General features: G+C 32.7%; 2 protein-coding genes across 2 annotated transcripts; both read left to right on the top strand.

Annotated features, from left to right (window-relative positions):
* The first annotated feature begins 1,567 nt into the window (after nt 1-1,567).
* Nucleotides 1,568-10,676, top strand: LOC106057610 (mitochondrial carrier homolog 2-like). Its single transcript, XM_013214878.2, has 11 exons — nt 1,568-1,715; nt 2,969-3,056; nt 3,906-4,012; nt 4,184-4,285; nt 4,713-4,770; nt 4,899-4,950; nt 7,049-7,108; nt 8,036-8,129; nt 8,916-8,948; nt 9,153-9,220; nt 9,803-10,676. The coding sequence occupies exons 1-11, from the start codon at nt 1,626-1,628 to the stop codon at nt 10,011-10,013; spliced, it is 963 nt and encodes a 320-aa protein (XP_013070332.1). The 5' UTR covers nt 1,568-1,625; the 3' UTR covers nt 10,014-10,676.
* A 5,124-nt stretch (nt 10,677-15,800) lies between these two features.
* On the top strand, nt 15,801-21,584 carry LOC106057609 (mitochondrial import inner membrane translocase subunit Tim13-like). The gene is made up of 3 exons (XM_013214877.2): nt 15,801-16,167; nt 20,825-20,893; nt 21,008-21,584. Exons 1-3 carry the CDS (start codon nt 16,054-16,056, stop codon nt 21,107-21,109), a joined length of 285 nt encoding a protein of 94 aa, XP_013070331.1. The 5' UTR covers nt 15,801-16,053; the 3' UTR covers nt 21,110-21,584.
* Nucleotides 21,585-22,104: the final 520 nt, after the last annotated feature.

Here is a 22,104-nt window from a genome sequence, read left to right as displayed (position 1 = left end):
ATTTTTCTGTACAACACATGAATATTTTCTAAACCAAACGCTCTCTTCCCCCACCAATTAATACTAATTACTAATACTATCAATACGTGGACAAAAAGAAAGGGACGAACTGGCAACAATGGTCTCCTCAAACGTACAATTAGGGCTAGCCACCATTATAATAAACCTAATGGAAAGCAGTTCCTTACATCAAAGTAATCCAAGCCGTTGGTGCATTAACTCTAGCCTAAAACACGATTTAATGTTTTATAACGAATATAAAGTTTCGTGTAAGGTTTAGGGTATTTTGAGGGAGCTTTTCATATTCACAAAACTGTAGTTCTTTTTTTTTTCCCTTTAGTGTCATCCCTAATTTCTCACGTGGTCAAGAGTCATGGGCCCAACTGCAGTCAACCCCTTTGCGTCATTGCTGCTACGTCACAGGCTGTGGGTCCCTAATGGTCGTGGGCCCGGGTTCATTGAACCCTTTCGCGCCATGGATGCTACGCCACTGACTTCATGCATAGAGAACAGCCTCAGTTTCAAAGTTTGGAAGGATTTTAAAAAAAAATGACAAAAGAAGTGAATTATGCCACAAATCAGGTTGGCTTAGCTTGTTCTTCTCTCCACCTAGTGAGATACAGCAGACAGTTAAATGTATTTGTCTCTGACTTTGCTTCTTGGAAGGTCAATAAATAAACATGATACCCAGCAATAAAATAGAAAAATGGTTTCATATCTACACAAATACTGATAATTAATTGAAACGGCTATATTTTTTTTCAATACTCAACAGTTCTTATATATGAGTGCTTTCAAAATTAAATTTTAAAAAGACCAAATTAAAATGTGTAGGCCCTACATCAATATGAACACATAAAGCAGTAGCTATAAGCATTGAATGTAACTTTATAATAATAATAATTGTTATTATAAGGTTTTTATTAGTCAGACATAAGATAAACGATTAGTACAGTACTGAGTATTTCAAATGGCTACTCAGTCCTAGCTGCTACATATTTTGCCACATCCAGTGCATTGTCTGGCGGTGGTCGATTTAGTTTCTCTTTTCGCTGTCTACGTCTCTCAATTTCTTTTGCTCTCAGACATGTATCCCAAGGCATTTGTAGGAAACCTTCAGATGTCTCGCTCGGAAGACGCCTGCTGCCAGATGCATGCTCTCTTCGATGTCGGTTAAAGCAAATTGGCGCCTAAGAACGTCTTTAAAGCGTTTCCATGAAAAACGAAGCGGCAAGTAGGGGAGACCAGCCAAGAATATAATTTTAAAAAATATATCTTCTGTATAACTAGATCTAAGTCTAAGGTTTACATCTATGATCTATCACTATGGTTATAGATCTAGAATGAGTACCTATAGATCTAGATAGATCTACACTATATTAAATCCAAAGGCAGAGATAATGAAAAAAAAAATTTGTTTGTGTCTTTATAGAGATTTTTAGGAAAAAAATCTAGATGGACTAAAATCTCAATAAATCTAGCTAAATAAATCTAGATTATATTATTTAATATCTATAAAATCTATTTAACCAGCATGATAGACACTTTTTCTAGATTATATAGGTATTGGTATCTAAGGACAAAATCTTTACACTTTCCTGTCACGTGATACTTTGTTTAGAAACATGGCTGCCCTTGCGTTAGCGCAGTACGGGAGCGGTGCCGTTATTACGGCACTCTTGCATCCTTTTGGTTATGCAAAAGTGTTAATGCAGGTAAATTAATTCTTTTATTTTACTTAAGTAGGATTCTTTTGTATTTATCTTTACTTTAAGAACATATGCCACTATAGAGTATAAAATGAAAGATCTACCCAATAATGGCAATTCAATATCATTTGATTCTCATTGAATTAATTGAATAGATATGATAATAATAATAATAATTAATAATGATTTGATTAGTCAGATTAGACTTTAAACTTTAATTTTACTTTTAGACTCTTATTTTTTACTAGAATCATTCTAAGAATGCTAAGAATCTATATTCTTTTTATTCAATATTTCAATTATTGAAATCTTATCTTAATCTTAGTGAGTTATCTAATCTAGTCGTCTTAGTCTTGTGAGACTTGTGATTTGTCTTAGTCTTAGAATAAAGAATGGAATCAATAGATCTACCTATTTTACTGATCTAGATCTGTTAATTTGTACTAATCTTAGAACAGTCTAACTTACACTTGAGTCCTGACTATTCAGACTATTGTATTGACTTACATTAAATGTCATTAATTATGATCTTATCTACTCTAGATCTATGTCTATATAATTATAGTAGACTCTATCATCTATATAGAGTATAGACTAGTATAGAGTCTATAAATATAGATTATAATAATAATAGATCTAGAATCTAGATCTAGTTGACTAGCAGAGTAGACTCCTACGACCTAGTCTTTCTCCTAGTTCAGTAGTTGAAGTAGATCAGAGTAATCTAGACTCTAGACCTTGAATCTTATTCTATATAGTCTATCATAGAGTATAGACAGTATAGTAAATAGTAGATCTAGAAAATGAATAATAACTCAAAATAATATCTAATCAGACTAATGACTTTAATTTAGACTCATTAGTCTGATTAGATATTATTTTGAGTCTCTTCACTTGTTTAGCTTTAACTTTAATACTGAAACTGCTGTTGAGCCCCTTGCCTTCTTTGCCTTGTAACTTGTTACTTGTAATATCATACTAAAAAAAAGGCTTTTTTATTCATAAATCTAGACTAGATAGAATCTGATAATTTATCAAATCTAGAAAGCTAAATCGAGAGTCTAGAGACTACTAGAGTTCTAGAGCCAGTAGCCATAGAGTTAGAGGTTTATTCTGGCTTTAGATCAATTAATTGACTACACTGTTTAAAAGTCTAAGGCTAGTGCTAGAGAGAATAAATCATAGATTTAAATGTCACATTACAAAGCCTATTATTATTATAAACTTTGTGTTGTTGACTTTTTTTTCTTTTTCATAAGGTTGGCCATGAACCTTTACCTGCAGAAATTTCAAAAACATTCATCTTCAGGAAAGATGTTTTGGTTTATCCCAACATTTTCAGATACAGTAAGTAATACTTTTTGTTTCACTTTTACTTATAATAGCTTTCTACTAACACAGTAACTCCAATATTAACAAACTAATACAAAAAGCAATGTTGGCAATGAAAATTTGACATTTTAAGTCTGCTTTGAATATCTTCTGAATGACATAATGTGTTCTATGTGTCAGATAAAGAGGAATTGATAAATATTTATCCCCTGTACACATAGAGCCTTGGGCTCCCTCAAGCACCCTCACCCTAATTTCTTAAATACCTGTACCTTACCTTTTCCATTTATCAAGGTCCTCCTCCCAGATCATCAAACATTTCTGTCTCACTTTTAAATTCATGTGTCGTGATTACCTTTTTACAACTCATTTCCTCCCTCTCTCTCTCTTATTGTTTCACCACCTCTGATTATTGTAGGCATGAAAGAATTGAAAAGGAAACAAAAAATAAAATGTTGCAGTGTTTCGTAACATTTTACTTGCAATGCTCCTCTACCTCTAAACAAAATAAGAAAGGTATTACCACTAGTCAGCAAGATGATTATGGGTAATATAACATTTGTTGCACTTCACATTTTGATTTGCTCAGCAGACAGATACTGAAGAGCCAGAGACTGCTAGGCACATGAGATGCACTCAATTATAACATGCTTGATCTCCTTTTTTATTATCTTAAGATATTGTTGTGGATTATGTTGTTGTTTTTTTATATCATTTTTTTTTTTTTTTTTGTGAATTAAGAATTGAGAAAAAAAGATCTTAAACACCACCTCTGTGCTTAAATTATTGAGAATATGGAATGAGTGACATGAACTTTGATCTTTAGCTTATTCTGTAATATGGCTTTTTTACATATATTTGCAGTGGGGCATATCAGGAAAGTTGATGGTTTCTTTGGATTATACAGAGGTGTTGTTCCACGAGTTCTTGCAGGCACCATAGGCAATATTGTACAATACAACATTCAAGATGTAAGAAAGGCATTCATAAAAAATAAAATATATTTTTTTTAGGCATTTCATATAAATTTATGAATCAATTAATTTTTAAAAGAAATTTCATCAATTTTATTGTGTGATAATTGATGTATCAAAATTAATTTGTTGAAAATATTATTTTCCTTTCTAATTGTATCTCAATAGAAAGTAAAAATAGTTGACAAAAAGAACAAGAAGAGGGATGAGCTTGGTACTAAAGAGGAAGAAGAGGAGTTTATTCCTTGGTTAAAACAGTTTGCAAAAGAGGTATAAGAATTCAATACATACACAAAATTTGTTAACATGCTAATCAAATATATAAACACACATTTTTTATTACAATAATAGTTGCTTTATTGAATGACAATTTTGTTTGGCATTTTTTTAATGTAAATAAGTTTGTGGTCAGCTTTTTTTTTTTTTTGGTTCATCATTGTAGATATGTCAAGAAATTTATTTTGGTTGTACCATAAACATCCATATAGAAAAATGGAGAGTAACTAGTTTTGCTTAAATTTGAACTTATTTAATGCTTAACTTTTAATAATTTTTTTTGGTTGCTTGAAAATAATTTTGTGCTTAGATGAATTAGATTAAAAAAAATAAAAATCAGTAAAATCACAATTAAATTTTTTAAATATTGTATATAATTTTTCTTTTACACCATTATTAACCAACTTTTTGTTATATGAAGACTACACAGGATACTCTAGGCAGGTGCTGTGGTGTTATTGTTAGCCACCCATTTCACGGTAACTATCTTTTGAATTAATCATTCTTTTGAAATTTAAACTAGAACTGTTGATATATGAAGCAGTTACAATTGTCAGTGAGTTACAATAAAATTTACATTTAATAATTTTTTTTCTTTTATTGTTAGTAATTATGGTCAGATGTATGGTGCAGTTTGTTGGCAGAGAAACACAGTACAAGTAAGCTAATTTGTCTATTATAACACAGGGTTCATTGCGCTCCTAAAGTCTTTTAAACAATGTAAAGTCTCTTAAAATGTTGTACACTCTCCTAAAAATTTTACCCAATATTTAAAAAAATATATAATTTTGCTTATTTCTTGCTAAACAATGTGGGGTGAATAAAAAGCGTGTATCTAGGCATTCTGATCGCAAAACAGGCTGGCTGTGTAAATGAGCTGACCAGTGATCCATCTACACTGCCTTTCACCAAGACCAATCATTAGAGAATATATATCGTTAGGTCTAGCTTTTACCCATTTGTGTGCTTAAGTGTGACCTCATGATTGAAGGCGTCATTTCACCTGTCATTATTTTTCCACCAGTAGCAAAGAAATTGTTATTTCCTCTCATTATTATGGCTGAAGATGCGCTAGAACCAGTAGTTTGCTTGCATTATTGTCAACTTAGTTTTGAATTCCACCTTCCCTGGCACCCTTTATCATGAAGTCCTGCTTTTTAGTCTATTGCCAATCAGTTTAAGAAAAGTTTTTTTTTTTGTTTTTTGAATGGGGGGAGATTAAGACTACAGAATAATGCAATCTTTTATCTTTTTTACAATCTTTTCTTTGTAAAGCTAAGTCAGTGATAACCTTTTCTGGATCTATTGAGTGTGACACAGTATTATATTTATTTAGCACTGTCTACAAATACAGTTGTAAACATACACACCATGACTTGTGATGCACATAGGAACTAGAAATGTACATTTCCACCACAAAGAATATTTATTATGAAGCCATTTCTAAGATGTTTCTTATTTTAAAAAAAAAAATGGAATAGCAACCATTTGCAGAGTTCTTTAATAAATCTTTGAAAAAAAAAAGTAAAATTAAAAAATATGGATGTTTGAGGTTTTGGGATGACAGTGAAGTTGTTACTTGACTATAAGATAACTTTCATCACATTTTTTTTTGACATGCCACAGCTGATGACATTGTTTTTTTGTTCCGGGTGGGATGTTAGCAAGATATTTCTCCACATTCATGTACCAATAATTGATTTTATGCATATATATAGTTTTGTGTGTTTTACATTGTATCACACACATGGGCACACACACAAAAACCTCCTAAAATTTTGTGATGGAAAAGTGCTACTAACCCTGAGACCAGATTTAACCTATTTGCTTCTACTGCTATACAGTGGAGTATTTAGATTCCTAATGGTGTTGAATGTGGTAGGAAATTACCAGTATTTTTAAAAACATTTTGACAAAATTACAATAAGTAGCTTTTTTTTTTTTTAATTAAAATTTTTCTGGTGTATAAAGCCAATCATAAAAATGGATTATTGATAAATGTCATGTGGTTTGTTGACTTAGTTCCTGAATTCTGTTGCTAGATCATGAGCTTAAAATTTACGCCGTCATATGGTCTGATTCTGTTGTTGTTTTTCCCTCTTTTCTTTGAAAATGCCTTTTTATGTTTTTATATTCTTCACTTTTAATTACATTAAATTTGTTTTATTTAAATAATAAATGTATCCACTTTATGTTATAGAAAAGGTTGTCCATGTAAGAATAATGTATATGCATAGCTGTTGTGTAGTTTATATGGCTGCCTGGTTTTGTGGTATGCACTCTGGACTATCATTCCTCATCATCCTGTGGGAGTTGGGGCTAGAATCTAAATCTTCTAAATCTGAAGGAAAATTGTAAACCTAAACATTTTACAATCGTGTATAATTTATTTCCTTATGTCAGAACCACTTCCTTTGTGAAAGATGTTTTTGTCTTATTTATATTGTAATAACTTAAGTGAGGCAACTTAACGAGGACATAGACGTTTATTTACATAGAGACAAAACAAACACAAAGGGCATCTGCCTTGAGTACAGCATCTCCATATTGGCTCTCTACTTGGGCCGAAATCGTTAGTCTCCTCATGTCAACATCCACTTGGTTAGTCACAGATAGTGCGCACCTTCTTTCTGCACTATCTTGGATGGCGGTGCGCATGGCAAAGTCATAACAATATATTAATAATAGTCTATCATTTCTTAAATGTTTTTAAAGTTTAATCTGATGAATAATTTAAAAATAATTCTTTTTCTTTAGCTCTGTACTGTCATCAGTTAAAGAAATTTATCATCATGATGGTGTTTTAGGATTCTTTTCGTAAGTAGACTGAACCAAATAATTTTTTTTTGGTCTTTCTAACAATTGTACTCATAATCGCATGTCTTGTTTAAAAAAAAACAAGTAATTTTTAAGTTCCCTACAATACCTAGCGGTTAATAGGGTATGTGATGATTGGTTATAGATTGATATCAAGTTCACAGCAAACGTTTAAAAAAAAATCAATCATAAGTACTCTGCAACCATTATTTGTATTGTCTGCATTTTCTCTATATAAATCATCACATTCACATTTGCCAAGAAATCTACATCAAAGGGTGCAACATCTGAAACCAAAATAATGAATTTGTGATGTGGTTTGTACAATGATCTACCACTTTAACATTTTCCAAAAAAATTAAACTTGGGTGGACTAACTAAACTAAAATATCTTACGTTTGCCTTGATGACAGTATTTAAAAAAAAAAATCTTATATATTTGTTTTATTAATCCTGTGAGACATTAGCTGCATAGAGCTGTGACAATACATTGCTAACTAATTCTATTTTTTGGCAGCTCATTTCATTTGGGTATATTTAGTCAATTCTACTGTCTTATTTTTCTCTTACTATTGATTTATCCATTTTGACCCTTGGGGCTCTTCAAGAAGACTAGCTTCCTAATAATGTTCTATAATTTTAGACCCACTCCAATAGATCATCCTTGACCAGGGACGGACCAAATTTGTAATTGTTGTAAGAGTTGAGACTACTTCTCTTGAAATGCTAGGCCAACTTATGTTTTACCTAGAACAGATCCAAGTAGGGAGGTGGATGGCCTAGTCTCCTTTTGATCTAGTCTTTAAAATGTATCAGTAGTCTTTAAACTGTGTTTCAATCATTTTTTTTTTTTTTACTTAAGGTTCACAATTTTATTCTTGTACATTTTTTATTTGCTTCTAAGAACCACTATTTTATTTGTTTTAGTGGTTTAGTACCTCGGGTACTTGGAGAAATTATAGCAATATGGGTGACCAGTTTTCTAGCTAAGCTCCTCAACAAATATTTTATACAAGAAAAGGTAAAAATTATTTGTTCAAATTTTTAATTTTTTTTTTGTAGCTGTCCCTGTTGGAAAAATCTGTAATTGGTTTTGTGCAGTCTGTCATTAGATCTTTCATGCTATAGGATGGTCATTGGGCTATGGTTCCAATATGGCTGCCTGGTCATGCGGTTTGCGCGCTGGACTGTCGTTCAGATTTATCGATGGTCGAGGGTTGAAACCCTGCCGCTCCCATGCCCGTCGTCCCGCAGGAAGTTTGGACTAGGAAGTAATTATCTTCAACTCTGAAGGAACATCCGAAACATGTAAAACATTTTAAAAACAACAAACATATCTTTTGTGGACGTGAAGTGGGTATCTGGGAGGTTTTTATGCTGTCTTTAGGCATTTAGCTAACACAACTTAGCTCAAGTCAGGATTTGAACTCAACCCCCTCAGCCATCCATCCTACAATTTTTTTCACATTTAGATCTCAAAACCTAAAATTGATAGTGAGAATCCTGTGTATTTCTATTATTGTGGTTAGTTCTTATCTCATTAACTCCTATTGCGATACAGTCTTTTTTTGTAAACTCCTTATGCATTTTGTTTTAAAGAATAACTCTTCCTGTCTTGTTCAGAAGAAAGATAACCTTAACTAGAAAACTTCTAAAATGTGACTTAATGTGTAACTTCTGTGTGATTTAGGTGTTATTATTTTAGTTTAACATCATACGTTAATTAACCAAAGGAACCCTTTTTATTCCTCTGTACTTCATCTTATTTTTATTTTTTTTTACTACAAATTTATTTAATTATTTTCAGGAATTGAAGTCCTACACCTCAGCTGCATGTGGGGTAAGTTAAATTATGTTTAAGGCTTGGGTGGTCATTAAAGCAAGGAGTATGCTGCAATCTTATCAATTATTTTTTTTTTTGTTGAGTTCAGATATTGAAATGCTAACAATACAAAGTTGAAGTCGTGTTACTTTTCTAATCATGTATTTAATGTTATTTCTCTCAACCTGCATTTTTTCATATTTTATTTTTGTATGTTTCCAGCTATTTGTTGCTCACTTCACTTATCCTTTTACACTTGTGACCAACATAATGGCAGTCAGTGGAAGTGGGTGAGTATTAGCATAATGATTACATAATTTCACATTAATACCCTTGAATTTAGTATTCTTCCATTAGTATTCATCAATTTCTGCTACCATTTTTTTTTTACTAAGCTTTAGTTTGGCAAGTACTATGACAGATTACTGTTATAAGACAGATGGACTTGCTAGCTATCTAAAATTCTGTAAATGAAATTATTAAGCTTCAACAGTATTTGAACTTCTCCCCTGTTGAACAGCCTGTTTCTAGTTCCAGAAATAAATGATCTCCCACACATATTTCCTTAACTGAGTAGAAACTCAAGAGCTATCAGAAGCCAATGATTAAGAAATATCTTGTTTGCACTTCTCAGGCTACCTTGACATAGTACACCACATAAAAATGATGTACTGGGGACGCTTATATGTTGCAGTTTATAAGGGTGTCATAAAGGCCAGCTACCTTAATTTTTAAACAAAATGTTTTAAGTAGAGCTGGACTTGAATTCCAGACTCCACCAGGGCTCTTTTGGGAGCCTCAATTTGACATTTATGTGTTGAGATTTACCATATTCCTAAATATTTCAATGAAACATTACATTATTTCTACAGACTTGCTGCTGGCTCACCACCCTACATGCCATTGTATGACAGCTGGTTTAAGTGTATGATCAGTTTATCTGAAGATGGTGACTTAAAACGTGGAGCCAATGCATTCTGGCGTTTCAGCAAATCTAAGCATTTGCCAGCTCTTACAAGATATCGCTCTAAGCCAAGCACTACAACATCCTATTCAAGGCCATCCCACCATAGCTTCAAATAAAATAGTTACAAGGCTGTAATGTTCCAGTATGTTATACAAGTGATTTTTACATATTGTCAATAATATTCTATCACTTCTTTCCATTCAAACATACTTATAATTTTATTACATCACTCCCAAAATTTCCTATTTATTTTCTAGAATTCTATACAGTTATTATAAATCACACATTTTTTTCTGTTGATTAGTTCCAAGTTTACATTGCAAAGAATTCTGTCCTAGAATGACTAGCAGATTGTGATTTTAACATGATTTTGTGTTTTATGTTCTGTACTTTTCAAGTACTTTGAGAATAATTATTTATATAATGATTAATGACAGCTCTTCCAGGTTCTGGTCATATTCTACACATAAATTTTGATGCCTAAAAGTTGTTTGCGTTAAGTTAATGAACACAACAATCTTGTGCTAAGAATATATGATTGTGTACATACATTTGTACAAATTATAACACATAATAGGTAGTTTTGAACTTTGGCCTCATAAACATTGTTTAGAATGCAACAACTTGCAATGTCTTTGATGGTGAACTGAACTTGTCTGAGTTGTGTTCCTTATAAATTTTTTTTAATCTGTTGAGTTTTTTTGCATACAAGAGATTGAATGAACAAAATACATTAAGTAATAAGCTGAAAACTCAATAAAATGCATTTAAAAAAAACATTGATTTGATTCATTTTTACTTTGTTGTCATGGTTACTGTGCCTGATTGTGTAATGTGCAGTTCTTAGCTCAACATTATTAATTATAAGATTGCTTAATTTATTGAAACAAACATTTTCAATTGGAATATAGCCTTGATTGGCAAACTGTTCTTTTTATTGAACAAATGTTCCATCTTGGCACACTGTTGTTTTTATAGAACTTGCTGGAACCAAGGAGTGCAGCGAAGGAGGAAAAATAAGTGAAATGTCAAGATATGTCACTAAAAAAGAATCATATACCGGTATTTATATGTTACCAGCAAAAACAATGTAATATCTAAAGATAACAACAAAAACCTATGGTCATACATTAAGTCTAAGAAAATGGAAACAACAGGCATAGCGCCATTAAAAGATGAACATAACATAATACATAATGATAATGAAACTAAAGCAAACATCCTAAACAAATACTTTGCATCAGCATTCTCAGCCCCAGGAGACAAAGACATATTACTGAATTTGAACCAAGTAAACAACATAGAAGATATAGTAGTACAAGAAAATGGAATTAAAAAACTATTAGCCAACACCAAACCAAATAAAGCTTCTGGACCTGATGGTATTCCAGCTAGATTACTCGAAGAACTAAGCAATGAGCTAGCCCCAGTGTTCAAAATACTCTTTCAGGCTTCACTTAACCAGGGCAGAGTACCAAAAGGACTGGAAAGAAGCTAATGTCACCCCCCCTATTTAAAAAAGGAGAAAAATCTGACCCAGGAAACTACAGACCAGTATCACTTACCAGCATCACATGTAAAATCCTAGAACACATAATATGTAGCAACATCATAAACCACTTAGACAAACATAATGTCCTCACACCATACCAACATGGTTTTAGGAAATATAGATCATGTGAAACACAACTAATAGGACTAATTGATGATTTTTCAAAAGGTTTAGATAATAGTGAACAAATAGATGCTATCTTACTAGATTTTTCTAAGGCTTTTGACAAAGTTCACCACCATAGTTTGCTTAAAAAATTAAAATATTTCGGCATTAATGGTCCACTGCATCAGTGGATTAAAGATTTTCTGATAGGGAAAGAACAAACTGTAATAATAAATGGCTCTGAATCAACATCGATAACTGTAAACTCAGGTGTACCTCAAGGAACAGTCTTGGGTCCACTACTATTTTTAATTTACATAAATGATTTACCAAATTGCATTACTTCAGGAACAAAAGTCAGATTATTTGCAGACGATTGCATAATATATAGAACAATAAAAACAACACAAGACACAGATATTTTACAAAGAGAATTAGATGAATTACAGAAATGGGAATCAAATTGGAGCATGTCTTTCCACCCAGAAAAATGTCAGTTGTTAAGAGTAACAAAAAAACTAAAACAAATTAATTCCACGTATCTTATTCATGGCAAACCAGTGAGTAACACAGACTAAAAACGAAAAATACCTAGGTGTTATAATAAATGAAAAACTGTCATGGAATCCCCATATTGATGAAACTATTTTAAACAATCAAACAAAGCATTAGGGTTTATTAAAAGAAATTTCTATAAATCAAATAAGAACATAAAACTAAAATGTTATTTAACCTTGGTTAGGCCAATAATAGAATATGCATCCTCTGTTTGGGACACCTCAACTCAAGAAAACATTAAGAAACTGGAACAGACACAAAATAGAGCAGTGAGATTCATAACAAACGAATAATATTCATATTTGACTAGAGTAACACCTTTAGTAAAATCACTAAATTTAGAAAGCCTTCAGGACAGAAGGCTCAAAAGTAAAGTAGCAATGATACATAAAACACTGAATCATAATCTTCAAATACAAAAACAAAATTTAATAAAATACTCTGAAAGACACAAAGATAAAGGCACATTCCTTGTCCCATATGCTAGGACAAATTTGTACAAACACTCCTTCTTCCCTAGTGCTATTAGAGCATGGAATGGGTTGCCTGAGCTAGTCAGGAAAACCAGTGACTTGGCTGAATTTAAGTCATTGGTTAATATGCATGACTAAATGCATGACGCGTAGGACGTAATCATCTTCTTTTTTGAAGTAACGTCTGTATTATATAAGATAAGATAAGTGATAAAAGCAGGCATTCTTCAGAATGCCAGGTGATTTTAGACAAAGTACGATATGATTCTTCATGTCTTACTTGGCCTCGGTATTTTATAGTATGACTAGTTCTGCGTTAGGCAAAGTAAAAAAAAAAAAAGGCCTTATTTAGATATTAAATATATATTAGTGAAATAAAACTAGAGGATTTCTTAGGACTGGTGCTTCCTAGATTGACAAACTTTTTATCTAATGTATAAAGCAGAAAGTAAAGGCTTATATATGTCTTGCATAGAAATCATAACCGTTTGACCAATCTTGATAAAACTTGGCTTAAATGTTCCTTATATCATGGCAGAGACCGTAGTGTAGGCCTATGTTTAATGTCCCTACCGCTACCGGAGGGCCCTAAAAATAGACCCCAAAAAAGTATCTCTATTTAAAAAAAACGAAACTTTTTAACATATCGGGTAAACCCGTTTTCACAGTATTTTATATTTGATATGAATGTCTGTTGAACGGGTAAACGTATTATCACAATCTTCTTTTATTTTCGTGGCAAAGTAAAAAAAAAAAATGTGAAGGAAACATTCTCCATGTTTGACATGAATCTAAATTCAAACCAGTAGATCAGTAATACCAAAACTAAGGCCCGCATAAACACCTTGCCGTGGTGTGACAGCTTGAGTGCCTCAATGACCCTTAGAGATATACCGGCGGTATACTGGCAGGTACAAGCTTGGGCTCCATCATAAACATACGGTGGCAACACCGCATTACAAACAGTGATGTCCTTGCGAACGCCGGTATGGACAGTATAGAGAAACTTCTTATGGTCCGGCAGTTACGCTGGGCACGTATCCCGTATGCGAGACGAACGTATGCCAAAGGCAGTCTTTTTTTTTTTTTTGGTGAGCTAAAAGGTGGTCGACGTAACAGAGGCGCCCCGCGGAAACGCTCCAAAGACCAGCTTAGGCTTCAACTTTCCTTGGCTGACATAGAAGAGAGCACCTGGTTGCATGCGGCCTCAGAACGAGGCAGTTGAAAGTCTCTCACTCACATTTAAGACCAAAGAAAATCAGCTGCCGAGGACAAATGCAGACGGCGAAAAGAAAATCTAAATCGACCACCTGCGAACAATGGTTATGCTTGCCTGGATGTGACAAAATATGTAAGTCACAGCTGGGGCTGCGCAGCCACGGGAAATACTGCACTCCCACTAATCTTTGGACTCGAAGACAAGCCTTAGTACTGGCAGGTACTACCAAGCTGGACAGGTCTGTTAGGGAAGTGACCAGACAAAGGGTGCATATCCTGCCAGGGACACAGGGGTTGTGCGATAGGCTAATTAACACAAACACTAAACATAGTCAGATGCGAGAGTAGGGCTTCTCAAAGGAGACTTATGAAGCTGTGCAGGGACAGGAAATAGTTGGGAAGAAAAAAAAAACTAGCAAGATACCGTGTAGAGTGGCATGTTTTTAATGAGACCCTATATGTTCCACGAGGAACGCAAAGGAAAGATGATGATGATGATTCGATGCCCTTATCTTGTACAATCTTTTTGAAGCCAGAAGAGCTGATCTCCCTGGCAGAATCTTTTTCTTTTCTCGCAAATATGTGCGGTATTCCGGATTTTGCTATAAGTAGTAGAGATAATGAATGAAGGAATGATAAGCCAAAATCTAAAATAATCAACACACTATTGTGTAGTCTAAATTTCTTCTTTAATTCGGACATGGTTGATATTAGCTTCATGTAGACACAAAATATTTTCAGAATATGTAAACATTTAACAAAGGTTACAAAGACAGTTTGTGTGTAAACACAAACTCAAAATCAGCCCCCGAAGTGGTCCACCCAGGCATTTAAAAAAGAAGGTTTCAATATTTTCAGAAAGAACATCAGAATGAAATTCTATCAGCAAAGACAAATGACAGAGAAGAATGGAGAAAGAAGATTGACAGATCTTGTGTGGTGTCCCAGCGGTCCAGCAAACCAAAGGATAGGTGAAAGTGAATGTAAAGTTAGATGTGTACTTGGCCTAACTGATGTCTTAAAATGAATATCTAATTGATCTAATTGTTTTGTAAAGGGTAATCTCTTATTCAAATTCTCAAGAAAAAAACATTTCCGTAAAAAAAAAAAAATCCCTTTAGGTGGGTATTTTATGGCTTTTATGTAATGCTGTAGTTCACGCGGTAATATGGAAAACTACGGGGTACTTATTTATTGTTGTTTCAAATTATGTCCAACTTATATTTATACTAAATAGTTTTTTTCTCTTTTAAAAAAATAAACTTTGTGTGTGTGTAAATAGAGTAGTTAGTAGGCCTACTAGCTATGACAGAACTTATTTAACTTAGCAATACAAATGTAACAAAAAATATATTTTTTGATATAAAATCTAAAACCATTTGCAAAAGTGTGTTGAAAATGAGGCCCATGTTTCCATCCCTACAGAAATGCCTCTCGTGTTTGTTACTATTAATTGTGAATAGTTGTAAAAGTGGTGTATTTTTATGAAATAACTGCTTGCAAAAAGTGATTAAAAAATTAGATTTTTCGCTTTTAGTAAAGAAAAAAGTAGTTGTTGCATCAGAACTTTAAATGTTCTAAAATATAATGTCAGATTATCACTATTTCTTTTAGTTTACGAGATCTAAACGGGACAGACATTCAACACAAAACTAATAACGTCTTTTCCCCTTTCGGAGGCTGCTAAAAATGAACACAATCAATTCAACTAAAATTCAAGCAACAGGGTTCAAAGTAAAGGATTAATGAATAAGGTGCGAATCATAGATCTAGATCTATATGTATGAGTCAATTCCATTAAAAGTTTCGTTTAAATCTCATAGTGCCCTAATTCATTTTTTTTTCATTCTCGTATTATAGTATTATAGACTCCTTAGAAGTCTTCAAAGACCACCCGGGGGGGGGGGGGGGGGTCTTAGATCAATAAAGACCACTCTGGGAATCACTGATAGAGATATAAGTTATAACTCCAGTTCCAGGTTTTTACATTATAACCGGATACTGTGCGTGACCTTGCTAGTAAAATATAAATAACACTACATTACAGACTATCTACTCAATTCTAAACCACTAATCTAGACATTAGACTTAGACTAGATTAGATTAATTTTTTAGTTTAGTATTTTGTGAGTGAAAGTATAATAAAGTATAATCTAAATCTAGTCTAGAAATAAGCAAACACATTTTAAAAATATATTAGATTCTAGATCTAATCTAATAGATCTAATTGATTATAAATAAAATAAAAGCATGGATTTTTCATCATTGCCTGCCGGTGGTAAAATGGATTCAGCTACACGGGAACAGTTGATGTCACAAGTTAAACAGCAGATCGCACTTGCTAATGCACAGGAACTTTTGCAGGTGAGATAAACTTTGATGAAGAAAATTTATGAAACAATAAATTATAATAGATCTAACAATTATATATTTACTGATGTCACTGATCATGATTGATCATGATGATCTAGATTTCTAGATTATTATTTATAGTAGAGTTAGAGTAAAGTTCTTAAAGGATGATTGTCGGACATGCTAAGCCATTCTCCGGCCATTTTTAAGTTTCAAAATTCATAACTCCGTAATGGTCTAACCTATGAATAAACTGATGGTGTCAATGAATTCGTCATCCTTTTGTCTATAAAAATAGCTATTTTGTAATGTATCACTAAGCATAGTTAAAATTAGATCTGATGTGAAGAGGGGTAGGTTGGGTTTTCTGATGCGTAAAAGTTTTCGTCATGATTTTTGTCTCTGTAAAAGTTGTTGGCCGGTTTGGAGATTTATCAGACACTTCAAAGGAAATAGATGTCTTCTATATATTAAACATGTTATTATTAAGACATTTCATCCTTTATTTTATTATTCTGTACATTAGCGCAACGACACAAGCCATATTATCACTTTTCCCACGCTCCACGCTTTCATTCTCGGCTTGTAACTGACGTCACACCACGGCCACTACTTTGGGCCTAGCCTAGCTGGTCGCGCTAGGGGAAAAAATCGCCTCTGTTGGGGGGGGGGGGGGGGGAGAAGAGGAGGGGTATTCTCTCTAGTCTATCTACGGGCACTTTTTTTTCCCCGTAGCACAGCTCCACTAGCGCAGTGCGTGCCTGTCTCACCTTAGCCTTTATGGTACCAGTCAGATAATTGCTAGTCTCCTGCTCTCTCTCTCACCTGCTTTTTTTTTTTTAGAGCGTGTAATGGTATGCTTAAGAAACGTGGAAAAAAAGGGGGGGGGAGAGAGAGACTTCATGTAGTATACTCTCTTTTGATTTTGACAATCTCTTAGAATGTTGATGTTTCACACAATGGCCATTTAGCGCACCTGGTCGATCAATAATTGTAGGCTCGAGGTCTACAATGATATTGCTATTGTGACTTTTTTTTTTCAGCTGCCCATTGATGCCAATTTATTATTGTGTACATATGTGCACTTAAGTGCTATAACATTTGTACATATTTGTTGCATATTAAATGGTTTAAAATAAATGGTTATACGTTTTGCATACACCACATTAACTTTTTTTTTTTGTGAAACATGTAACAAACACACACAAGAACATATACATAACTTAAATTTACATTTTCTACTATATTATTTTAACAAACAACAAAATTATTCTTGTAAATGTTTTATAAAAAAACAATAACAATTTGTTTATTTCCCCATAAGTACTGTGTCAAGTTATTTCCCTTTGATGACTAGCGTCATATGACGATATGTTTTCTTATTCAGAAATGTAAAACTTGTTGGCCACCCCCTATTTACATGTTAAGTGGGAAAGGAGAGTCTGGGTTGTACAATTTATCTGTTTCTAGTGCCTATTTAGAAGCATTATATCTGGGTTTTAATTGGGTAATGCATCTAGGGGCTTAAAAATCGTCTTAGCTCCAGACCCTATCTCGTTCTTCCCCTTGGGAGAAAAAAAGCTAAGTTTTACAGTAGTCTACTTTGACCCCAGATAAAATTACTTTCTCTTAATATAAAAGGGAGCTGTACATGTCGGAAGTGTGACAAAATAGTCCATGCGCAATATTTATGCGGAAGTTGGGTAGTAAACATTCAAATAAAGAAGATTTAATAATAATACATCGAGGTGTCCGATATGCGAGACGAAACCCGGGTGTCCGACAACCATCCTTTACTCGTTCTAGAATCTAGAATTATAATCTAGATTTAATCTAGATCTAGATGAACTAGATCTAGATTGATTCTAGATTCTAGATCTATAATTATAATAATATAATTTAGAATCTAGACCTATAATAGTATAAATAATATTTAAGGCTTGTCTTCGAGTCTGAAGATTAATGGATTAAATGAGGAATGCAGTGGCTACACAGCCCCAGTTTAACCCAGTTGTGACCTACATATTTTGCCACATCCAGGGCAAGCATAACCATTGCATTGTCTACCAGTTGTTAATTAAGGTTTTCTTTTCCCCGTCTGCGTCTGTTCTCAGCAGCTAATTTTCTTTTGGTCTCAAGTGTGTATCCTGCGGCCTTTGTGAATGACCTCCAGCTGTCTCGTTCTGAGGTCGGATGCAACCATATGCTCTCTTCTATGACTATGTCAGCTAAGGCAAGTTGGCACCTAAGCTGGTCTTTAATCTGTTTCTGTGGGGCACCTCTGTTACCTCAACCACCTTTTTGCTTATCAAAAAAAGACTGTTAAATATTTTGGCATACGTTCGTCCCCTATATGGGATTCATGCCTTGCCCAGCGTAACTGTCGGACCTATAATCTACTTTATAATAACCTGTTACTTTAGACTACTTTAGAGTTAGAGTGACTGTAGACTGTAGAGACTAGGGCTAACTATGTAGCTAGGCAAAAAAACAACAACATGAAGAGCGGAAGAAAAAAACGTAGATAATTCAGAGATCACATTTTTGATGTTTTGTTTTTTTTACATAGGCCGCACTTGGAAATTTATTACAGTTTTGAATGAAATGTGAGAAGTTTTAAAGTTGTGTTATCGATTACTTTAGACAATGGCCTAATTAATGCTTAATGAGGATTTTTTAAAAAGTTAATTATGTTGTTTTTACTTTTATAATGAAAATATCACTGTTTTGTTTTCACCAATATAGAAGTTAGGTAGAGAACAAAGGTTAATTTTGTGTTCATATGAGATATCATGCCTGGCCATAATTCTACCAAGTTTTATCACTGTAAGTCTTACGTGGCGCTTAAGTGGAAAATGCCATTTAACAAAGAAAGTAATGGCCATGGAAAGTTTTGGTGATAGTCTCGTCTATATATAGAAACATTTTGTGAACAAAAATAAAAACCTGTCAGGCTTTGTAAAGCCTAATATTCTGCATATATTCCAATTTAGTTGTGACCAAAGTGCATTTGAAAAAATTTTTATCCCACTTTTAAATATTTTGTTATTTTCTGTCATCACAAAGCCGCCATTATCATTTTGTCCCCACCCCTCTGACATTTCTTGAAGCTCAAGACCTGATAATTTGTTTTTATTTCCTTTAATATTTACATTATAAACAAGTAAAGTTCATAAATATAAATGAAATCAGCTTTGTGAGCTAGAAATTTACTACTAATACTAGATCTACTATTAAATTTCTTATTTCCAACTTTTTAACTTTTGAGCTGGGCCAGTGACAAGCTCTCCTCTCTCTTGTTCCATGTCAACCGATGTTTGGTCAAAACGTCACAAAAAAAAATCATAACTTTCTAACTGTTAAACATACAGTCATAATTTATACACCATTGGAAAGTTCTGTTTTTAAAAGTACTTTCATGATGTACTAACAAACAATTTTTTTTTTCAAAGAATTTTTTTATTTCACATCCCTAAACTATGGCTAAGCCAATGACATGTTTATTTAAACTTTTAATTTTAATATTAGTAGTTAGATCTTCTTTATCATCAAGATATATATATATATATAATATATATATATATATATATATACTATGATACAATATTTACAAATCCCCAAGTTAAAGGGAAACTGATGGTTTTTCATTTTAAATTTGAGTTCTAATCTAGATCTATCTATATTGAACTGGCGTCCTGCCGCGCAATGTTACGTTTGAATTTTTATAGCTCCTTGAAAAACAAATCTGCAATCTCCTTTTATAGATCCTAGAAAAAAAAATCTGCAAACCTCTAGATCTATAATGTATAAACAAGTCATCCATTTGTCAATAAAAATATATATATATATATGGTGTATGGTTTTGTTTTCACTACGTTTAGTTACAATTTTATAAAATATATATGATGTCAAAGAGGGTCAGGTCAGTGAGGTTCAGCGCTTGACATTAACGAACACTGTTCCCCACTTTATAACGAACAATTCATAGTTATTTTATTTTTAAGAATGTTATGGTTTAGATAGGTTTTGTTTAAAGCTGATACCTTAATGGTCTAAAAATTTATCTTAAAAAACCTGGTCTACAGGAAAAAAATGGGTGACATTGTCCTATCAATTCAATTTGAGCACAATAAGTTTTTTCAGAACAAACAAAACTAAATTTTGTCTGAACTATTTAAAAAAATTGAGCAGCCACAAAAATAATAGACTTGTTCTGCCAAAGCTATTAAAATAAAGGCTCATTTTAAAAAGTACAGTGGGGTGTTCGCTAATATAAGAAAACAGGGGTTGTTCATTAGATGAAAATGACTATAAATCTAGATCTAATCTGGATCTAGAATTCTAGATTGATTGTTGATTTTAATATATAGATCTCTCTCTATATATATAATATCAGACTAGAGAAGAAATGAAAAGATTGAAGAGTGGAATGTTTTTAATGAGGCTCGATGTTCCATGATGAACACTTTATTGGACTTACTTAGTATGAATATGGAACTGATTGCTTCATGCCTCCAAATTTATATTTTATATTTGTGAAGAAAAAAAGATCCTAATTTGCTCAGATTGAATTTTTAAAAAAGATTACTATCATTAAAAAATATATTTTTTTTTGTGACTGATAAGAATTATGATGTTGTTTTTTAAATTCCTTTTTCTTTTGCTTCAGAAAATGTCTGAAAAATGTTATAAAAAGTGCATTCCTAAACCTGGAACAACATTAGACAGTTCTGAACAGGTAATAATAATTATTTCTTTAGTCCTGTATATGATAATTACTCATTTACATCAAGTGCTTTTTTAAAAATTAGTCAAAAATACTAATTTGAGTAACCTTGTGTTTTCTGTTCAGAAATGTATTGCTATGTGCATGGACCGATACATGGACACCTGGAATTTAGTATCCCGAGTCTATAGTCAAAGGCTACAAAGAGAATCTAGTAGGATGTCTTAATTAGTGTTTATTTATGTTAATGTGTTTGTTTGAAAATGTTTTTCTTTTAGTATCAATGAAACAAATATATTTCTACTGAAATGTGCATTTTATTTGATTTTTTTAATGCAATGACATGTTACTCTAATGTTAGAAATATTAGTACAGTTTATGGGAACATTTTGCCATTACATTTTTTTTTTTTTTGCTGTCCTGTGTTTTTTCTCTCACTGAATAAAATATCTGAACTGTGTTAATGATGATTTTTTAAAAATCAAACATGGTTATTGCATGAAAAAAATAAATCTGGACTACATTTATACATTATGGCTAGCAGTTTTATGTTTATGAGAGGTAATGAATGAATGCTGATTTGATATATTACGTTCTGTTGAAACTGAATGTTATATTGCTCTTTATAGAAGAGATGATTGAACTGGATTTGAAGTGTGCCTTCATGTCTGAGAAATAAACATTAGCTGAAGTTTTAAATACAGTACATTTGTTTTTCTCTCCGTTTATTTATATTTAAGTCAACTGCATTTCTGAAGTCAACAAAATGTCCTTATTTCAAATGTGATTCAGAATAGAAGCGTTGATATTTTAAACTCAGCTAAACAAAATAATTCTAAGTAGCCAATTTTAAGATATGTGCAAACCAAAAACATAATTTTACAGAGTATACTTGAGAATTACTTGTTTTACACTTTTTATTTTATTCATGTCTGAGTCAACTCAATTTTATAATCAACAAAATATCTCTCTTTATATTTGAAAATGTGATCATAATAGTGGCAAAGGTGTTTCAGACTCAGTAAAACAATCTGTATGGTGTTTATTTTTAGTAGGTGCAAATCAAAACCATATTTTACTTTCCTGCTGTACACAACATATTAGAGATGTGAATGTAGACTGCATTCTTTTACTTTCCTGCTGTACACAACATAGAGATGTGAATGTAGACTGTATTCTTTTACTTTCCTGAGACTTCTTTTACTTTCCTGCTGTATGTGAAT

Source organism: Biomphalaria glabrata, chromosome 6 (genome assembly GCF_947242115.1).
Source record: "Biomphalaria glabrata chromosome 6, xgBioGlab47.1, whole genome shotgun sequence".
Taxonomy (NCBI): domain Eukaryota; kingdom Metazoa; phylum Mollusca; class Gastropoda; family Planorbidae; genus Biomphalaria; species Biomphalaria glabrata.
This window is presented reverse-complemented; position numbering and strand designations above follow the sequence as displayed.